At 44.1% G+C, this 21,000-nt stretch overlaps 3 protein-coding genes across 3 annotated transcripts; all 3 read left to right on the forward strand.

The window, feature by feature from the left end:
• Window positions 1-803: 803 nt before the first annotated feature.
• nbr1a (NBR1 autophagy cargo receptor a) lies at window positions 804-11,726 on the forward strand. Its single transcript, XM_061094385.1, has 22 exons — window positions 804-1,002; window positions 1,364-1,426; window positions 1,547-1,565; window positions 2,218-2,240; window positions 2,446-2,628; window positions 2,810-2,893; window positions 2,993-3,246; window positions 3,514-3,633; window positions 3,864-4,163; window positions 4,510-4,669; window positions 5,047-5,295; window positions 5,384-5,485; window positions 5,702-5,777; window positions 5,931-6,041; window positions 6,146-6,325; window positions 6,455-6,622; window positions 6,720-6,862; window positions 7,138-7,610; window positions 7,859-7,944; window positions 8,050-8,137; window positions 8,313-8,412; window positions 10,162-11,726. Exons 1-22 carry the CDS (start codon window positions 901-903, stop codon window positions 10,348-10,350), a joined length of 3,273 nt encoding a protein of 1,090 aa, XP_060950368.1. The 5' UTR covers window positions 804-900; the 3' UTR covers window positions 10,351-11,726.
• A 588-nt stretch (window positions 11,727-12,314) lies between these two features.
• Window positions 12,315-17,605, forward strand: tmem106a (transmembrane protein 106A). The gene is made up of 8 exons (XM_061094787.1): window positions 12,315-12,457; window positions 13,818-14,001; window positions 14,191-14,254; window positions 15,050-15,203; window positions 15,922-16,062; window positions 16,143-16,186; window positions 16,300-16,353; window positions 17,044-17,605. Exons 2-8 carry the CDS (start codon window positions 13,836-13,838, stop codon window positions 17,159-17,161), a joined length of 741 nt encoding a protein of 246 aa, XP_060950770.1. The 5' UTR covers window positions 12,315-12,457; window positions 13,818-13,835; the 3' UTR covers window positions 17,162-17,605.
• A 1,451-nt stretch (window positions 17,606-19,056) lies between these two features.
• Window positions 19,057-19,884, forward strand: arl4d (ADP-ribosylation factor-like 4D). Its single transcript, XM_061095100.1, has one exon. It carries the CDS (start codon window positions 19,171-19,173, stop codon window positions 19,774-19,776), a length of 606 nt encoding a protein of 201 aa, XP_060951083.1. The 5' UTR covers window positions 19,057-19,170; the 3' UTR covers window positions 19,777-19,884.
• The last annotated feature ends 1,116 nt before the right edge of the window (window positions 19,885-21,000 follow it).

The following is a 21,000-nucleotide window of genomic DNA, read 5'->3' on the forward strand; positions in this document are numbered from 1 at the left end:
ATTCAAATATAGAAACCAACTTTTACAGAACTGATAATGTATATCAATCAATACATTTCCAAATTCTCAAATTGTAAAAAAAATAGCTACAGAAGCTTTTCAAAATTTGTATTTATTGTTCTTACTGTATATATAGTTGTCTTATGTCCGATTGTAGTTTTTATGTCCAATGCACCAACCACACCAAGGCAATTCCCTGTATGTGCAAATATACTTGGCAATTAAAAGAATTCTGGTTCTGATTTAAATACTTTGACTTCCCTGTAACAAATAGCATATTTGCACCAGCAACATAATAAGCCTATTTGAATATTTGCACTACTGCACAAACTGAACATTCATCTGTTAAGATATATATTTAGATGTATATATTTTATTTTCTATTTTAAATTTTTGATATTCTATTTCATTGTTATTCTATTTTATTATTTTTTATTAAATTTTATACTATTTATACTTATGTTTTTGGGTTGAAATTACTGAGCATTGCTTAAAGAGAGTGTGTGACCCAAGCATTTCATTGACAGTGACTACTTCATGTTATCTCTGTTCATCTGACAAAAAAAATCTTGAATCTTGAATCTATTACTCACATTTTATAATTTAATTTGTATTGCATTATTTAACCTATTATTATTACTTTATGTACTTAATTTGTGCATAGTGTGGCTTGTTATTTGGTATTATTTGTAATGATTGCCAGTAGTTGCGCTAGGGGGCGGTACTGCGCCTTTAATCCTTCAATCTGCGAAGAAGAAGAAGCGGCGGCGACGTCACCGTATTTTGCTCCTCGACGCAGCTGACGATGTAAACAAGAGAAGACGGTCGAGGGCAGCGGGCATCGAACAGGCCACCGTCACCGCAGCGCATCGCCCGCCCGCCCCCCCGGGCCGCAGAACCATGGGACCCCCGGTCACCATCAAAGTCAACTTCCGGGGGAACGTGAAGAGATTCCTGGCGCAGGACCTGGACAAGCTGGAGTGGGAGTCCGTGGAAGCCTGGGTGAGATGCTAACGTGCTAACATGCTAACGTGCTAGCAGACGCTGGCGCAGTTTGGCGACAGCAGGACCGCAGGAGGCCGGGGCCTCGACACGTCAACAGCCGAAGGACAGGCGCTGTCCTCCGGGGGACTGAGGACAGACACGACACGTCTTATCTCGGTCTAAAGCTCGCACACTGCGTCACATTATTACGTATAAATAAAAAAACAACCGCGATCTGTGCGCAGTTTTGATTCCAGATGTGACAGCTGTGGAATCTGGCTTTTTACAGATGTTTGGACACGTGATGGATTTAAACAAAATAACAACAACACGTGTTCTGCCTCTTTGACGTGTGTGTGTCTTTGAACCCACGTTTCAGATCAAAGCGTCGTTCGGGATCAACCACTTCCAGGTGAAGTACTTTGATGAGGACAACGAGGAGGTGAGAGCTCATCCACCCCCCCCCCCCACAACCCCCCCACCCCCCCAGGCGCTGTTACATGTTCATAATAACACGTGGTTTAAGTTGCTTTACTCATTGTGATCTCATTCCCTCTTTCAGATCTGCATCAACAGTCAAGGTGAGGTGGTCCTCCATGTTTCCTGCTTCTAGAACAAACACTAACAGATGTGTCATTTAATAATTGGGTTATAACTACTACTACTAATGATAATAACCACCTTTGATTGACATGACGCTTTTAACAAGGTTCAAAGACACTTTACTAAGGTTAAAAACAGAGAGAAGCAACAACTAGAGATATAAAATACACACAATAATAAAAATAGCTGCAGCTATATAGAAAATAGAGAAACCAATATTTGTTTATAATTGATTTGTTTTGCTGGTTCAAGCATCTCAAATTTTAAAATTGTCTGATATCTTTGCTTTGATTAACACATTCGAGAGTTGGTTTATCAAAGCCACAATTTTGAATACGTCTCTTTTGGTTCTGAGAGAAGATTAAGGATTTTCCCCCCAGTTTTATGTTAAAGTATGTTGAATATTTTTAGCTAAAAGGACAATTTGGGGAGTTTTTCAACACATTTCATGAACAATTATCTAAAGCTCTAATTTTGTTGCGTGTGAAAATGATAGAAGCCACAAATACAAACACGTGAGCTAAACATTAAATTCAAGGCTTTATCTGTAAATTACAGAATATAGAAATGTTAACTGGTTGATAATCAATTGTCCAAACGACTCACTGTTGATTTTGTTTTTTATTTCAGATGAATATGAAGAAGCCATAAAGGTAATCACTGACTTTAACAGCATGTAACACAAGCATTTCAAAAGAAGAAGAAATGTCAATGTTGACATTAGAAATGTGCCACTCCTACACCGTGTGGCTCGATTGAGTCATAACATAGCAACAAACGCATTCCTATACATGAGTTGTTTGCATTTTACATATTCGGGTTTCAGCCTCCGGTGCTATGTGCTTGTTTTCCATTCAGAGTGCAGAGAAGCAGGGGAACCAGTTGCACATGAACGTGTACAAAATGAAAGGGCAGGCCTGCGGAGGCCCTGTCAAGACGGAGGTGAAGGAGCTGAAAGGAGACCTCCGACCCGCCCCTCCTTACCCCTCCAGGGTCAAGACTGTGGACAAGAGCACGCAGGTCACCCCCGAGCGAGAAGCTGTAAGCAACCAAACAGATTCTCTTCCTCAACAGTTTATCAGCATCTGTTTGTAGTTTCTGTTTTTCTTTACACTCCGTCGCTTGGATACGGAGCCGAACAGAATTAATCACCACTTGCAGATGGTGCTGTTGAATCCTGTTGCTTTAAATATTCTATATGAACTGATATCTCGTGTTTTAGGTGCAGGTCCCAGTAAAGGACAACAAGGGGAACAAACCAGAAGATGAGCCCCCTCCCATGTGGTTTAGAGCATACATGGAAAAGGTAAAGTTTCATTTAACTTCTAATTGTTCTGTTACATGTGACACACTTAACAGTTTTTTTGGCTTTGAGCTTCTAAATCAAACTCTTCTCGTTTGATAGTTCAAGGATGAAGTGGTGAAAGAGGTCGTTGAAAGGATGTGCAGTGACTTTTCTGGCCAGTGCTGCACCCACAAATCCTCTGATGGGCCCCCTGAGCCCAGTCTGGCCAGTGGAGGACCCCCTGAGCCCAGTGGGGCCAGTGGGGGACCCATAGGCCCCCGGCCGGGCCCCTCCACCTCAAGCGGGTCACTTGGCTACACCCCAAACTGCAGCAGCTGTAACAAACTCACCTCTGAAGGGGCGTACAAGTGCAGGTAGGCCCGGGAGATCTAAAGTCATGAGCAGCATTTAGATGAAAGTGGATCGAATCAATTAAGTATGTTTTTCAAACCATTTGATTAAGTGTGACGCACATTTTACAATTATGAATCAATAAGTGACAGTGGAGATGGTTTGTCACTTATTTACTTTTATTGATTCTGTGGACCTTTGAACCTTTTATGAGTTCAGTTTTTACAGACACTGTGTTCTTTAAGCAGCTTTATGAGGATTCATGTTTTTGTTGCTTTCTTCTCCGTCAGTGTGTGTCCGTCCTGCATCCTGTGTGAGATGTGCCGACACAGCCATGACCCCAGCCACAACCTCGTGAGAACCAAGACACCTCTCTCCATCCCCGAGCACGGGATGTCTGGAGAGTTAAGGTAAAGGCCAAAGACTCGAATCCAACCCACCTCTTTGTTTTTGCTAGCAGTGCGAAGGCTGTTGCTTCTACATGAATAGAAATAGAATTAGCTGCGAAGCATAACTGCAAACATGTCTTTACTAACAGATTTCTGTAATTCACGAATTATGAGTGTGACTGTGTCTTGTTCTTGGAAAATAAACTCTTGATAGTCAACAAATAGGTGTTCCTGATGACATTTCAAACCAGGTTCCCACGGCGAGGAGACAGGACAGTGCGCAAGGCCGAGCGACAGCGCCTCAAAGCAGAAAGGAGGCAGCTCAGAGCCGAAGTGAAGGAAATCAAGAAGAAACTGAGACTGGAGAAGAGGGGGCCGCAGTGGAGCGGGCCCTCTACCTCAGGCAGAGTCAACCTGGCAAACATGGCCTCTGCGTCCACCCAGGTCCCAGCCCTGCCCCCCCCTGCTGACTCAGAAACAGCCTCAGGTCCAGCCCCAGCCAACGGTCCCATCCCCGCCCCGGTCCCCGACCCCCAGGCCTCCAGTCCAGAGTAAGCGCCACCCCGGATGGGCGTCCGACAGTGCTGGGTACCTCGAACCCAGCATGGATGCAAAAAAATTCTTTTTTTTCCAAGAAAGAAATCAAAATATGCCATCTTTGTAATCTAGTCTGTAAAAGTGTTTCGCTGGCTGCTCTGGGGTGGTGGAAATGTTGGAACTACCTCAATGTGAAAACTGCTGCTGCTTCATAGATTTTCTAAGAAAAAAAAAAATGCTTTTGAGCTGCAAAAAAAAATATTCTGGGGTCCTGCTTTTTTGATTCGTAGAGAACAAAAGAGATGGGTGTTATGAGAAACCAGGGCTTTTTTCAACAATGCTCTGTACACTTGAAACTAGGGGTCCCGGGGTCTCGCACGCGTCTTTGGTGCCCACTATGGCTGCCTTGTTTCTGGATGAAAATCTGCCTGACGGCACCCGTCTGGAGCCTGGCACCAAGTTCATCAAGTACTGGAAGATGAGGAACTCGGGCACTATCAGCTGGACCTCAGAGACTAAGGTACCCCTCCCACCCACCGAGAGGACAGGCTCTGCTCTCTCTCTGCCCCCTGCTTCTCTCTCTGAGACCCTCCTCAGCTCATGCTTACCCACAAACACCAGCTAAGATTTCTCACCTTTCTGATACAAGTAAAGCTTCATGTCTGACATGTTTATCATTTGGATTAAGTTGAATCTGTGTTTGTTAAGTCAGATTTTCAAGTCTTTGTCATTATTTGAGTGTGTGTTTGTTTGAGTGCGTGTGTGTGTTTATGTGTGTCCCTCACGTCACCGTGTTTTCTGTTGTGTAACTTCAGTTGCATGCCGTTGTCCCTGTGCCTTTTCGCATGTGTATATTTCTATTTTGTGTTCTCTGTGTGTGTGTGTGCGTGCACTCAGCTAGTGTTCATGTGGGGAAACCTCGGCCTGGCGTCGGAGAAGAAGAGGGAGGTGCCGGTCCCCTTGCTGCTCCCCGGACAGATGGGCGTGGTCAGCGTGGCCTTTGTCGCTCCGGTGATGGAGGGGACGTACACCTCCCACTGGCGGCTGGCGCACTGCGGGTGTCAGTTCGGCCCGCGCGTGTGGTGCAGCATCGTGGTCGACCCCGGCAACAGCCGCAACACACCCGGACATCAGAGCAAAAGACTGGCAAGTGTGCGACCTGGCGACACCCTGCAAGGCCGCAATGGTGACGTGATTGTGTCCATCTAATCGATGTCGTTGGTTTGTGCTTCAGAAGGAGGAGGAGAGGACAGTGGAGAGGGAGATGGAGCTGGGGTGTGACGAGCTCCATCCCGAGGATTTCTACTTCCCCTCAGTCGACCTGCTGACTGCACAGGTGCACACACACAGCTCCGTCGCTCATCAACCACAAAACCACGTTATAATGCTTCTTTTGTGTTTACATGGACACCAAGATTCTACCTATTAACCTTATTCAGAACATTGACATGAAGATGTTAACTCGACTTCAAGTTCCGTTCATATTCCTGTTTACATGTCACAGAGCAGATTCTGAAAACCTTCTGAATGACTGTGTCTGCTTTTCTTTTAGGATCTTCTCTCATTTGAGTTGTTGGATATAAATATAGTTCAAGAGTTGGAGAAAGTTCCTAATAACACCCCTGTTGGTAAGAAACGTATAATTCTCCATTAACATGTGACAATTCTTATTTTAACTTCCATTCTTTCAAAGTTACTGCAGTAAAACTAAGGCTACATTTCACTTTCTATGGAAACACAAGTTTAGTGACTCTGCTGTTTTTCCTCTGCTTGATTTGTAGATCTGACGCCCTGTATATCTCCTCTGCCCCATGATCCACCACTTCTGGAGAAGGCCATAACTTCACAAATAAAGGAAGACACAGAATTCACAGGGGTCAGAACACTTTTTGGTAAGATACACACGTCACAAACTGACGGACGAGGAGATGCAACGAAATTAAAATGTAAAAACGTAGCGGTGAATATAAAGTAGAGTTTGTTCTGTGTCGACCAGGAGTGAAACTGCGGCAGCCGAGGGAGATGTTGGAGCTCGTGACCCAGGAGGAGGAGGAGAAGGAGGAGATCAGCGGAGCCCAGTTCCTCTGTGAGACCGTCATCCGCTCCCTGACCCTGGAGGAAGCCCCCGACCACAGACCCCTGCGCCGGCTGCATCAGAGGAACCACAAACCACAGCGTGAGGAGACGGCAGTATTCTAAACTATCTCCACAATCACCAAAAAACCTGTTCTGAGAATTATCCGATAGATGCTTTGTGTTTGAAGGTTGCTCAGCTCAGGTTTTTCTCTTCTCTAAAACACTTCAGTTGTTTCCCGCGGTCCAAGCTTTTGCGTTGAGAGAGCAGAGGAGGCCGAGAAGCTGGAGAAGCCCCAGGAAGGAAACGTGGATCTCGGTGCTAAGAGACTTGAGAGTTCAGATCTGCCTCCGGACACAGGCCTCAACCCGATCAGCCAAGAAGAGGACACGAGGCCGGGTCAGAGATTCTTTCTGATACGATGGATTTTCCCCTTAAATACACAAACAGTGATGAATATTTTCAATGCTCATATTTGTTTTCTGTCCACTTAAAGTTCTTCTCCAGGAACCAGTGACTGAAAACCTGCACGCCAGTTCACGTCGTGATCTGGAGGATGAAGAAGTCGTGGTTTTGGACGAGATGCAGATCATGAAGGTCACTCAAGACGAGAGAGACGATGGTGCAGACTGGGATGAGGTGAGATGGAACCTTTCTTATTCTCCCTCTGACTTTACGTTTTGATGAAGAAAACAAATCATAAACATGTTATATAAAGATAGTTGCAGGAGATGACAGTAACATTAATTAAAGGGACAGTGGACATTACAGAGACATTTATTTAGGACAGGCCTTCATTTCTGTTTGAGAAGTTATGACAGGAGAATGTTTTCACTCTGATATGATGTGTTAAGAGTGTTATTGTTGTCATTCTCCTGTGATGACGTCTGTGAATGTCCCTCTCTGTGCGTCAGGTCAGCAGCCAGAGCTCCTCCGTCTCCTCCTGCGACGACTACATCATCGTCCTCCCAGACTGCTTTGACACCAGCCGTCCTCTGGGGGAGTCCATGTACAGTTCCGCCATGTCGCAGCCTGACATCGCTGCTGCTGCTGCTGCTGCTGCTGCTGCTGAAGAAGATGATGATGATGATGATGAGACCACAGCCGCTGCAGACGCTCAGCAGCTGAAAGACGACGAGGACGAGTCTGACTGCGAGCCGGGCAGGACGGCGCCGCCGAGCACGAAGGAGGAGGAGTCTGAGGCGGTCGTGGCTGAGGATTTGTCGGTGGAGGTCTGGCTTCCTCCCGTCCCTCTGATCCACGGCAGCATAAACCAGATGCTGTGTGCGTCTCAGACTCTGGACGCCGTGACTCTCACCCCGGAGGTGGTGCCACCGCCGACTCTGGTCGACTCCCTGCTGTCCCCGCCCGCTCTCTACTCACCCAGGTGAGACGGCGGCTCAGTCACATGGTCCTCGGTCGCTCAGAAGTCTTTTATCACACTTAGAGTAACTATCAGAGATTTATCACACTGATAAGACGACATACACATCTCAAACAACACGGTAATAACATCTTACATAAATGGACAGTGAACACTTCTCTTCAGTACCGTACTGCTACATATTTTCCAGCAAACCCTTGTGCCTGGTGTTTTTAACTGTTTTAACTGTTGTAAACTGTTTCCTGTTCCAGGTCTGAGGCGCTGTACCTGGCCGAGGACCCGAGTCCTCCGGCCTGTGACCCGTACGAGCCGCGCCAGCCCCGGGTCCATCTGAACGGTGAGAAGGGAAACGCAGTGTGAGCTTTGTTCTGAAGACCGGAAGTCAGCCTGTCACATCATGTGTTCTCATGTGTGTGTTGTTATATCCTCGTCTGTTCTGCAGTGTCGTCCGGTCTGTCCCGATCAGCAGGCTCCGCCTCCAGTGCCTTCGAGACGTACAACCCCCGACCCAGCAACGCACTGCAGCCAAGGTGCGAGTCAACTTTATTTATACACAATGTTAAAATAACTTCCGTTCACCAAAAATGAGGAACAGAACCGAAACTAAACTCATTTAGAAACAAAAAGAGCAGGAGACTAGAACACATTGTTCCTCACAACACGATTACACAACCCAGCGTAACCACATCTCTGTCTGCGTCACAGGGGCCAAGGAGGCATCACTGAGGGACTTGTCAAGGGGGCTCTTTCTGTGGCAGCGTCCGCTTATAAGGCTCTCTTCACTGGACCAAACTGCCCAATACAGGTACATCACAGCTCTGCCTGAACATCAATCCAACTTCCACAGGAAGACGTCAAGAGAAGGACAGAGTCATTACACAACAGCCAAACTGAGAAGTGTCTAGCGTGTGAAGTGTCACATTGTAACCGTCTTAGGATCTTTGTGGGAACTGCGTCCGAACACAAACACATTTGCATCATTTCAACACATTTGCATAATTTCCCCCAAATGAGCTGTGATTGAGCATTAAACTACAGGTGCAGGTAGAGACCAGCTGGTGAAGGTAGAGTCGAGCAGCTGAAGAGTGGGACGGTCGGAGGTAGAGACCAAACATGGAGCTAAAAGAAGAGGGAACACTGGAGAGTAGAGGTGGGACAGATGCCTTTGGGAATTTTTTTTTTTTTTAAAACATATATTTATTGGTTTCATATAGTTTTATACATTTACATCAATTTACATATATACAAGACCCTTCCCCACCCTGAGCATATGGCAGCATAAATGGAAATAAATATTACAAAAGTCCCAGAAATTGCTAAGATATGATTCCAACATAAATTCAAATACAAAAAAATTAAAATGAAACTACTAAATTGTTTAAACTAAATTAAAACAAAATTGAATATGTAAAATAGATTTCAGTCACTAACAAGAAACAGAGCACAGCACACATTCCTCACACCAGATTCGTCACTTCACATTTCCAATGCCTCTTCAATGTCACCATCGTTAACAAAGTCCAAAAACATCTCCCAGATACTGTAAAGTTGAGAAGCTTTCTTCCTAACTACATATGTTAACTTCTCCAGAGCCAAACTCAACGCCTTTGGGAATTTACTGCCTGACAAGACAAGTTCTGGGGAAACAGAAGTTTTCTCATCTGTAGTTTGAGGCTTGAATTTTACAGGATTTTCCAGTGGTGGGAAGTAACAAAGTAGAAATACTTCGTTACTGTACTTAAGTAGATTTTTCACATATCTGTACTTTACTTGAGTATTTATTTTCCTGACGACTTTTAACTTTTACTCGCTACATTTGAGCACAAATATCTGTACTTTCTACTTCTTACATTCTCCAAACTGGCTCGTTACTTGAGCAGCGGAGATTGGTGGAACGTGCACCTCTCTCTCTCTCTCTCTCTCTCTCTCTCTCTCTCTCTCTCTCTCTCTCTCTCTCTCTCTCTCTCTCTCTCTCTCTCTCTCTCTCTCTCTCTCTCTCTCTCTCTCTCTCTCTCTCTCTCTCTCTCTCTCTCTCTCTCTCTCTCTCTCTCTCTCTCTCTCTCTCTCTCTCTAAAATTATACATTATATATATAGTGTTGTTATAATTTTTCAGTCAGTTGAAATAAATCCTGAACTGAACAATTTTGGGTTGTTTTGTGTCTGTATAGGCCTACTATAAAAAGCACTTAGCATTTTTAATTTTGGTACTTGTACTTTTACTTTTGATACTTAAGTACATTTCAACACCAGATACTTTTGATACTTAAGTACATTTAATATGAGCAACTCTAAGACTTTTACTCAAGTCACTTTCTGATGGTTGACTTTTACTTTTACCCGAGTCACTTTCAAGTAAGATATCTGTACTTTTACTCAAGTATGGCTTTCAAGTACTTTATACACCACTGGGATTTTCTTTGTGCTCAATCCATCAAACTAGTTTAATCTCAGGCTGAAACGCAGCCGCAGTAACCTTCACCTTCTTCTCGCCGTTTATTTACCTCCTCGCTCTCGTCTTCAACATGTCTCTCTCTCTCTCTCTCTCTCCTCCAGCGTGGCATCGACCCGGCCACCAGGCAGGACCCCTCCCTGATGGCCATGCTGCTGGAGATGGGCTTCAGAGACCATCGGCTCAACCAGCGGCTGCTGAGGAAGCACGGCTACAGCCTGCTGCACACCGTCAACGAGCTGGTGCAGATGGCCGAGGAGCGGCAGAACGAAGCCGTCGAGGCTCGGCACTGAGGGGGGGGGAGAGGGGGGGGGGAGAGGAAGTGACCTCACAGTCGTCGGAGGGAATGTATTTGAGAATATTTAGATTTTGACCTGTGTGTGGTTTTCCAATGTCCTTTTTGAGTTATTTAAAGACGAGAAAAACTATTTATGATTCAGTGACAGGGTGGATCGTTGATTCGGACCAATAGGACAAGAATGTTACAACAATAAAAAAACAAATAAAACTGCATTTACTCCTCGTAAACCATCGATTAGAATAAAACATACTCATGAACGGCTTCTTCTGCCTCTTGCCTTTAATTTAGCTTCAACATTTGGATGAAATTAACCATAAATATATATGAAAACACGTGTAGATGCGTACGGATAGCGGTCGACCTCTGCCTTGTTTACCTGGGCCGCACAACTTTACCGTGTGGGTCATAAAGGACGTAGGAGGGATTAAGTGTGTAACTCTGCTCTTCATCTTCGTGTTGCTGTCGTAGCTGCTTCCTCTGCGCTGAAAAATAATCGTGTCTCGTCCGGGCTCGGCTAGATCCTCCTCTGGAGCGGAGCGTGAGTATCGTTGAATGTCGTTAAAAAAAAAGTGTTTCCGAAGAGCCAGCTCTCGTTGAAAGGCGACGTTACTGAAGCTGCAGCGGCTGGAACAACACGCGTACATATATATATATATATATATTTCCGACTTTTTCTCGACTTTCTCGTAGTGAAACCTGCCTAATCAATGCAATCTTTTTCTTACTGTTATTTTAGACGTTGACATGTGGAATGTAACCGTCCGGACGGGTTCGCCGTTCAGACTCCCCGGTGTTTTTTCTACTCTTGCTTCTTAGGAGACGCCTGCATGACAGGTAGAGGCTTTAGAGACGAGTCGTGTCCTTGTGTCTTAGCACCGTCACCGTGGAAGACGTCCGCTTGGCGTCGCGGCTCCACCCCCACCCCACCCCCCCCCCCCGGCATATCCCACGCGTCGATCCCTAGCAACCGCCACTTAGCACCGATCCAAGCGTAGACGTCTCTAACAACACATTCCATGATCTCTTAGTGGAACCAAGTATATTCTGTTTCATTAAAAGGCCTTTACAGAGGATTTATCAAAATATACATATGCTGGTTTGATGTTATTTGTGGTGAATGTGTGTGTGTGTGTAGATTTAATTTAACGTACGTTTCCGATGGTTTGAGTTGATTCTCCTTGTTTTTGTTTGTGCGGTTGAGGATTTTTTTTGAACCATATTTCCTTATGTTGAATGATTTTTCCACGATTTTAAAGGATCAAAATCTGAATATATCTACTATGCTTGTCAAACCATTCTTCTGCCACTGAGTGTATTCATCAAATACCCGTCAGCTGTCGATCCACCAATAAAACTATTTGCACATCCCTCTCGTCTGTTGATGTGAAACGTCTGAGTCTGGCTCACGCCCCCCCCGCTACTGTACGTCTGTCACATGGTTCATTCTGTACTGGGTCACATTATGTCACAAGCACAGAGGTCACACTCCTATGATTGTGCCGTTCTTCACAGAATGAGCTTTCACATGTTTTAATTGCCTGTGTGCACTTCAGGGCTGAATCGCTGAGCGGGAAACAACCTCAGAGCTCCAGGATCAATTAGTGATTGATGGAAACTACTGCACTGGGTTTCTTGAAACTTAATATAGATATATATCTTGATGTAGGTCAGAGAAAAAACTATTTGGCCTGGATCAGGACAAAGGAGCAAATCTAGGAATATTGCTTTTCACTTTCTTTAAGTATCCTTGACAAGCTAAAACAATTTTACTTGGGACAGTAATTCTAGTTTCTGAATGTTGTGTTTGCAGCTGAAATGGAAAAACAAGGTTTAAAAAATAAAAACAGTTGTTATCCTTCATGCGTTCCACTTTTTAATTCGTTTATTTCAAACTGAATTGTGCCTGAACACGTCTCCTTGAAGGAAGTCGAACATGTGACCTGCTGTGTTGTCAGAGCTTTCACTTCGAGAAGGAGGAAGTGATCCTCCCACCTGATGTTCCTGCTGCAGACACACAAGTGTTTCCACTGTCGATCGTAAAGAAAACGACTCTTCATGTCTCCACAGATCTGGACTTCACTCTGAGGTGGTGCAGGGAGGTGAGTGTGTGGAGAAGCTTTCACTGGTTCAGATGCTGAGGGAAACCAGTCTTTCTGCTTAACTGGGACATGTGGGCCTTGTTTTACTCTGTGGACAGAAACGTGTCACACTGACAAACAAGATTTGTGGACTTAACCTCAGGGGACCTGATAGGAACTTGTTTTTTCACCGTTAGAAGAGTTTAATTTCATAGTTTCTGTCTTAAACCTGAATCTGTAGAATTACATTGAAATAAAAGCAGAAGTAGCGAGATAAAAAACAAAAATATTGTGCAACTGGGATCATTTGACAAAATGCATCGTCATGATTATACATTGAAATATTAATTATTCATTCTGTGAACGGTATCAAATGAACTGTAACTTAGGAACTAATAGAGAATATGAGAGGCTTTGTTGATCTGCAGCTATTTAAATTAAATTGTTTATACTTTTGTTGTTTACGTCTAACTCAGTGCTGAATTTCCTGGATCTCTCTATTCCCTAGAAAGTGTGTGTACGTGTGTGTGTGTGTGTGTTTGTGTGTGTGTGTGTGTGTGTGTGTTGCAACATGCACAATGTAGAATTATTAATATCAATTTTATATTATTACAACTGTTTTTCGGAAACCGATGTAGATACAAATATCAGGAATTAAAAAACTGATGATATATTTTGACCGATAAATATATATATTAAAAAACTATAAGCAACGATTAAAATGTTGTGATCAAACTTTTATGACAAAGAAATGTAACTGAGGCGTGAGATTTAACTGCTAAACCAAAAACTTTATGAATAAAAAGATCACAAATATAACCAAATACTTGAAATCAAGAGAAAAAAATGTTTTCTGAATTGTTTATTCTGTCAAATTAAAATGTTCATATCATCAAACATAAACACAGACACCAATATGTCTGTGAAAGGCTCACACCAGGGATTTTTATCAGCAAAGAGATAAGTCGGTCGGGGGTCAAGTAGAAATCCTGTAAATACATATTTTAATAAACCAGATATTTTAGTTGATATCCAAAAAAACGAACGTGTTTTTGAGGCTTTCAAGATAAAAAAACCCCAGAATGTTTTAAAGAAAGTGACTGTGGTGAAATGTTGAGATAATTTTAAGAAAATCCAAACTTACCCAATCTCACCTGGTCCTAAAAGTGTTGCACTATAAATGTGTTTTTTTTGTCGTCCTCCTCCTGCTGCTGACTCACATCCTGACATGTGGAGCGACCACGAGCTTTTATTGGTCATGTAAAGGTTTTGTTACAGAGCGTGACTCGTATCAAAGGTGACTGAGCTCCGAAGGAAGGAGGACAAGAGGTTCTGTTGGTTTAACTTCGGTAAAGTTCTCCTGGTTTCTCTTCTCATTCAGACTTTATACTTCAACATCATGGACTCACCAGGACTCAGTGGCCTGATGACTCCGGGCCCGGAGCTGACCAACGAGATGGAGAAGACCAGAACCCTGAAGCAGTTTCCTCCGTACGGATCCATCACTGAAAGCCCGACAGGAGAAACCTGCCCCACGTGTCGAGGAACCGGACGAATTCCCAGAGGTTTGTGTTTCTGTCTTTATTGCAAATCCATTTCTCAGCAACTCCCACACAACAGTTCCAGTTCACATCCAGGAACAAAGGAACTAGGTCAGAGAAACCCCGACCTGGTTCTTTCACATCAGCTCTGTGGTGAAAAGGACAAAGTTTACAGAAGGATGCTGCTCTTGACTCCTGTGTTTGTGTGGACAGGTCACAAAGATCAGCTCGTGGCTGTGATAGCGTGTAACGACGTCCGGCTGAAACCCAGACGCACGTAAGGAATACACAAACATGTGTGTGTACTTTAGTATTCACATTTATTTGTCTACTACTACTGCTTTTACTCCATCCTGTGCTACTTAACCTTTCTACTCCACAATATTATTCACTACAGCTTTACAAATCACGACCCTACTTGTATAAAATATATAAAGTACATGATATTTAATCACATATATGTACTACTGTCTTATATGATGGTTAATAACACAGTACTACAGTTTAAATTACCCTGCTATATATGAAATAGTTGAAAGTTGCTCCAGCTTGATAATAATTTTGATTGATTGAATATTTATTTAAGCCTCGGAAAACACATTGAGGGATAAGACCCTCATTTACAATGGTGCCGAGGGTACAATAAAGAGTTGATACATTGAAGAGTTAATACATTGAATAAATAAGAATTAAATAAATATGCATATATATATATATATATACAGTAATACAAGGTATAAAACAATTCGTCAGTATAAAATACTATGGCCAAGTCAACTAGCAGTTAGAATCACTGCAGGAGAGTCAGCTGTACATGAGACCAGACTCGAGAACTCCGTCAGTGAAAAAAATGAGCTCAACCTTAAAGATTTTTTGACCTATATAATAATATAATAAAACAATAATGAAATCACTATTATATTATGTACTAATACATACATATATACACATTGATATATCTTAAAACATGTACTACCTAGCTTAAAGGTTACTCTGATCATATTGCATTCCCTGATTTGACCTGATTTCAGTTTTCATTGCTGTGATGCTCATGAGTTGTGCGTGTTTGCAGGAAGCAGTATGTGTGCGTGTCCATGATGGTGTGCCTCCTGGTCTGCTGCCTCGTCCTCTTCTTCCTCTTCCCTCGGAGCGTCAGCCTGACTCCGGTGTCCGTGCTGTCGGTCATGGTCTACTTCTCCCCCGGCATGGTCGCCATGGAGGTCACAGTAAGTGACAGGACACATGGAGATCTCAAGAGAAAGAACCGGCTGCCGTTGAGAACCAGACAATATTCAGCCCCTTTTCAGTTTGGTCCATGTCCCATCCACTAACATGGAGGAGGTGGGATTTATGACCTATACTGCAGCCAGCCACCAGGGGGCGATTGAGAAACTTTGGCTTCATTTTGTCCATCTTTATTTAGAGACTGTGGTTTGGACATAAGAATCGTTTAACGCTCCACAACAGATCGAATTTATTATGCATTTTCCAAAGATGTGAAACTTCCCCTTAAAGGAAAATAAAACTATTAAAGCAACACTGTGTAACTTTCACTGAGCAACAGCGCCCCCTGCAGCCACTTGTGTTGGGCAGAAGGTAAAAACAGTTGCATAATGTTGCTTCAAAACAACATTTTACAACAGTATGAGCAGTAAAATTATCCATAAAAACTTAGTGCAAAGGAATTCAGTTTAAATGCAGTAGTAAAAGTTGAGTGTTTTATAAAACAACCGCAGCAAATCAAAATCCACTTTATTACTAAAGAGAAGTCAGCGTTAAGATGTGTGTATACAAGTATAACTCAAAGATACTGCATATATATGTATATATATTACATTCAGTGTATTAAGTACGTTAAAGTCTGTGCCACTGTCTTTTTATTGGACGTGTGAAAACAGCGTCACATGGCAAGGTCAAAGTTCACTGACACGTTTTCCCCTCCAGAACGTCATCAACATCACCAACGAGAACTTCGTCCCGGTGCAGATCGTCGGGTTCACCATCCAGGGTCTGGTCACCGACATCGTGGTGGCGAAGACCAAGATCTCCAACATCACCGCCATCACGTCCCGGTCGCAGAAATCTGTGAGTCTCCAACTCGAGGATTCAGAAATACAGAAGCTTGTTGATAAATATCCTGACGTCTGTGTCTCTAACTCCTGCAGTACACCATTCAAATAAACCTTCCCATCGAGGACGCAGGCTTAAAGTAAGTTTGAAATCAAGCTGAGCACATGACAGCTTCTAACTCAAAAACACAGAGACCGACCCGATGCTTCGTCCGTTATCGTTGACACGTGTTGACTGTTTTGTTTCCTCCAGCACGTACTGCAAGTCGAGCTCCTTCAAGATCCACACGCTGTTCCTGGAGCTGCAGTAAGTGTCGATCCCGATCTGAGACGAAGGCTTGTGGATTTGAGTCATTTAAAACTAAAACATATTTTTGCATCTGACCCATAAAGTGTTAATAAAGATGGACGATGTCACAGCTCCCCAAAAAAATGTTATATAGTTATTTAATGATATGAAAACAGGGGATAGGTGATGATTGACAGCTGACACTGACTCGTAATCAGTCGAGGGTGTGGAGACAGTTTGGCTTCATTCTTGTAAAGTGTGAGGAAGTGAAGATGCATCACTCCTTTTTATATCCTGTCCACAGTTCACAAAGTTCATCCACACTTCCCTGTTTATAATCTTTATCCAGTAGTTGTATGCCTCCACCAACCAGAGCAGTTTTAGGCTACATACATTTTTTTCCAAGACTCATATGGGGTCACTGTGACCTTTGACCTTTCACCACCGAAATTGAATCAGTTAATCCGTGAGTCCAGGTGAATGTTTGTTCCAAATTTGAAAGGATTTCCCGGACATGTTCCTGAGGTATTGTGTTCACAAGGTAAAACATGTGACAGGTGGACAACACTTCAAAACATACTGCCTCTGACCACTAGGTGTCGCTGGCGTGGAGGAATGAAGATATTTTTCCTCATGTTTTAAAGCTGCACTGAAGCAGATTCCGTCTCCAGCTGCTTATCATGTTGTTTTCCTGATCTTTTCCTCCAGGATGACGCTGAACATTTCCTACCTGTCCCACACGGAGCAGCTGTCCGTCAACTCGTTCGAGTTCATCGACTGTGGCGTCAACTCAACGACCCCACATCCTGTGATGAGATCCACGTGAGAAGTCGCCGTGTGAAGTCATGAATATTCTGGCAGCGTCACCTTTATCTCTTTCGTATGAAATGTGGACGTGTGAACGATGACAGCGGAGGAAAGGCCTTTTATCTCATTGTGTACGTTGTCGTAGCATAACAACACAACAGCTGTTTGTGATCGCTACAGAGTTATAATCTTAAAATGTGAATTCGTTAAAATCCCTTTTGTTTTAGCGTCAATGTTATTGTTTCTCTTATTTGTTGGAGACCTGCTTGTAAATGTGTATTTCAGCCAAAGTAAACTCATATAATTGAGCCCAATTTCTTTCCAAATGGGAAATTTGTCTATTCACATTTTAAATTCAGTTATGTATAGTTTGACGAATTGAACTGATTTCACCACGTATTAATAGCAGTATTACACACATTGTGTAAATATGATTGTTGATCATCTTTTGTACTTTATTAAACTGCAGCATTTAAAAAGTAGTCGTTTCCTTTCTCAAGCATCTTCAGTATTTTCTGTTTCTTTTGATTATTGCAGTTTCAAAACAGTGAATATTTGATTTCCCAGAGGAAGTTAGCAACATTTAAAATATTCATTTTTTTGAAATTTTTTGAAATTTACCTTAACGTGTAAAATGTGTTTCATTATTTCAACATATACATACAGACAATTTGTGCATTTTATACATATGCATACATATATAATCTTCATGAATTTGATATATTCACATGTTTAATAGATTTCTCCTGGGTTATTATTCATAACTAATAATTAAATCAGACCCGTCAGCCTGCAGAGCTGCAGAAGCTCCAGTGTCTTGTCTCTGCTGAGGATGACCGGCAGGGGGCGCGGTTCGGCCGTCCAGGTGGCGTGGTGACGTCAGCTGGGCTGGAGGCGTCTTTCCCCGGAGCCTCGGATCAGTCAGAGCTGCAGGAGGAGCAGGAGCAGGAGCAGGAGCAGGAGCAGGAGCAGGAGCAGGAGCAGGAGCAGGAGCAGGAGCAGGAGCAGGAGCAGGAGCAGGAGCAGGAGGAGCAGGAGGAGCAGAGAGCAGCCAGGACCATGGACTTGTTTATTTCCTGCGGATGATGTTTTCACTGCGCATGTAGAAGGTGAGAAGGTTTTTACTGGAATATGCACGAAGCTGCTTGTGTCAGTGTTTCTGTAGAAGCTGGGGAAAGTGTATTTTTAGGTCTGGTCGGTTGCTCCATGTTGAAGTTCTTGCACAAATTAATTTGCTGCATGGAAAAAAAAACCCGCAAGTCAAAGTAGACGTGCAGAGGAAAGAGGAAAACTCAGGCTTCTTATTCCCTGAAGAATAAAATCCACCTTCCATGACATAACAGTGTTTTCACCTCGATGCTCCTCTGAGCTGCAGGGTGATAGTAGTGTCCAGGCTCGTGTGTAAACGTGCTTGATGGATATCAGGATGTCAACAACAACAGGATTAGTGTTTCTTTGCTGCAGCAGTTTGCAGAGTGGGACCAGTAAAACACACAGATCCCACTATGATCCACCCACTGCACTGAAATCAATGCACCCCCCCCCCCCTCCAGGGTCAGCGGACCAAAGAGGATTATCCTGAGCAAATAAGACTCTAAATAACCTCAGATTCCCAATCCACTGTTGTTTCGGATCCTTAATGTGGCAGCGAAAGCCCCGAGAGGTTTGTTGTTCTCCATCATCACCAGTGTGGGACGGTGAAGTATGAGATCCCAGCAGGAAACTGCTGATAGGAGGGAAATTGCATCAAGCTCTTGAGCCTCATTGCTGATAAGCCTCACAATCTGCCGTGTGTCTCCTCTGTGTGAAGTAGCACTTGTGCTGTATAAGCAAACACTCCTGAAGCAGCCATTGTCTTCTCATTAAATGTTAACTCGGCCTCTGTGTGTGTGTGTTTTGATAAGGTCCCGTCTGGTCCCGTCTGCCTCCGAGGACAAGGGAGCAAATGCCAATCCCCTGAGAAAAGGATTAAACCAGGAATCTGTCACCTCACCTCACTGGAGGAGGTGTGAACCGCCGGCTGGAGCCATGGGCAACCAGCTGACCGACATCGCCCCCAACACGCCCTTCCTGCCAAACTTCCAGCTGCTGCACGTGGTGGTGATCGGCCTCGACTCGGCCGGCAAGACCTCCCTCCTCTACCGGCTCAAGCTGAAGGAGTTCGTGAAGACCATCCCCACCAAGGGCTTCAACACGGAGAAGGTCAAGGTGGCGGTGGGGGTGTCCCGGGCCATCAACTTCCAGGTGTGGGATGTGGGCGGGCAGGAGAAGCTGCGCCCGCTCTGGAAGTCGTACACCCGGCGAACGGACGGGATCGTATTCGTGGTGGACTCCACCGAGCAGGAGCGCATGGAGGAGGCCAAAGTGGAGCTCCACAAGATCACCCGCACCTCGGAGAACCAGGGGGTGCCCGTGCTCATCCTGGCCAACAAGCAGGACCTGGACTCGGCCTTGTGCGTCAGCGAGGTGGAGAAGCTGCTGTCCGTCCACGAGCTGAGCATGTACACGCTGCATCACGTGCAGAGCTGCAGCGCCGTCAACGGCCACGGGCTCCAGCCGGGCCTGGAGAAACTGTACGAGATGATCGTGAAGAGGAAGAAGACGGTGAAGCACAACAGGAACAGGAAGAGATGAGCTCTGGACTCACACTGTGGACACTACCTGGACAGATTTATCCTCTGCTGGGACACTTCCAAGCCTAATGGTCCCTTTTAATGGCCGAGCGATTAGTGCCAACAGAACAACAACGACCCGCGGCCGGAGGGTCAAGAGAAACGGACTCACTCATGATAACTGAAGCAGCTGCTCTGGGGAAAGAGCATTTCTACACTCGTTTTAAAGATTTCTAACCAACCTGTGAAGCGTATAGAAGTAATATATGAACACGTTGAAATCCATGTCACATGTTAAGAGAAAGTTTAAAATGTCTTTCACAGATTACCCCCCCCCCCCACTGACCAGCTTGTTCCACGATGTTCGGACGCTTCCCAGAATATTTATGCCACGTCTTTGTGTTTTGTGCTGGACAGAGGGACTTTTGTGGTGGAGCACCAAATGATATTTTATTGAATTAATCCTAAGTGCATTCCCCTTATGGCCACAGAGGTTAAGTTTCATTTGTTATAACAATAGTATTTATACAAATTGTACAAGACTTAATAAATCAAAACACTGCACAGAACGTCCGTTGTTATCTCTCTATCCTGAGGTTAATTGAATTCGGGCCAAAGAAAGTTTTTCTGGAGCAAAGTTTGTGTTTATGAACAGCTGCGATATTCAAAATTTGTTTTATTAACCAAGGTTCAGCTCTAAATATGTTCTTCTGGAGGTGGTGGAGACCAAAGACGGAGCTAAAAGCAAGTGAATGTTAAACCTATGATGATAATGTTGGTCATTATCTTTTGTGTAAATGTTTTCTGACATTTGTTTTTTAGCCAAGGTTTTAAAATTTGTCTGATCATAATTTGACATGTGATGACCTCCATACACAAATCGAAGTCCTTAGTTGTGACCCTCTCCCCCTATTTATGGCTGAATCAGCAAATTAGGCTGTCTCAAGGGTCGGGGTGGGGGGGTGAGGTTTTCTCCTCCTCCTCCTTTACTGCCCCTCCCCCCCCACACAGACCACAAGCCAAAACAATCCATTTATTTTGATTCCGGCCCCCCTGCCCTCCAGCTGCTGATGCAGTAATTGCATCATTCAGTGGCGAGGTGGTTCAGAGGTCAGGTGGTTCAGTCGTGTTGTGGGATCAAGTTTGACGGAACCACACAAAGTCGTCGTTAGATCACCTGGTGTCCGTCAGTGACTCTGAGAGGAACGACTCCTGCTTACAGAAGTTTGTGGTTCTATGTTTTTTG

The sequence above is a fragment of the Limanda limanda genome, chromosome 21 (assembly GCF_963576545.1).
Source record: "Limanda limanda chromosome 21, fLimLim1.1, whole genome shotgun sequence".
NCBI lineage: Eukaryota > Metazoa > Chordata > Actinopteri > Pleuronectiformes > Pleuronectidae > Limanda > Limanda limanda.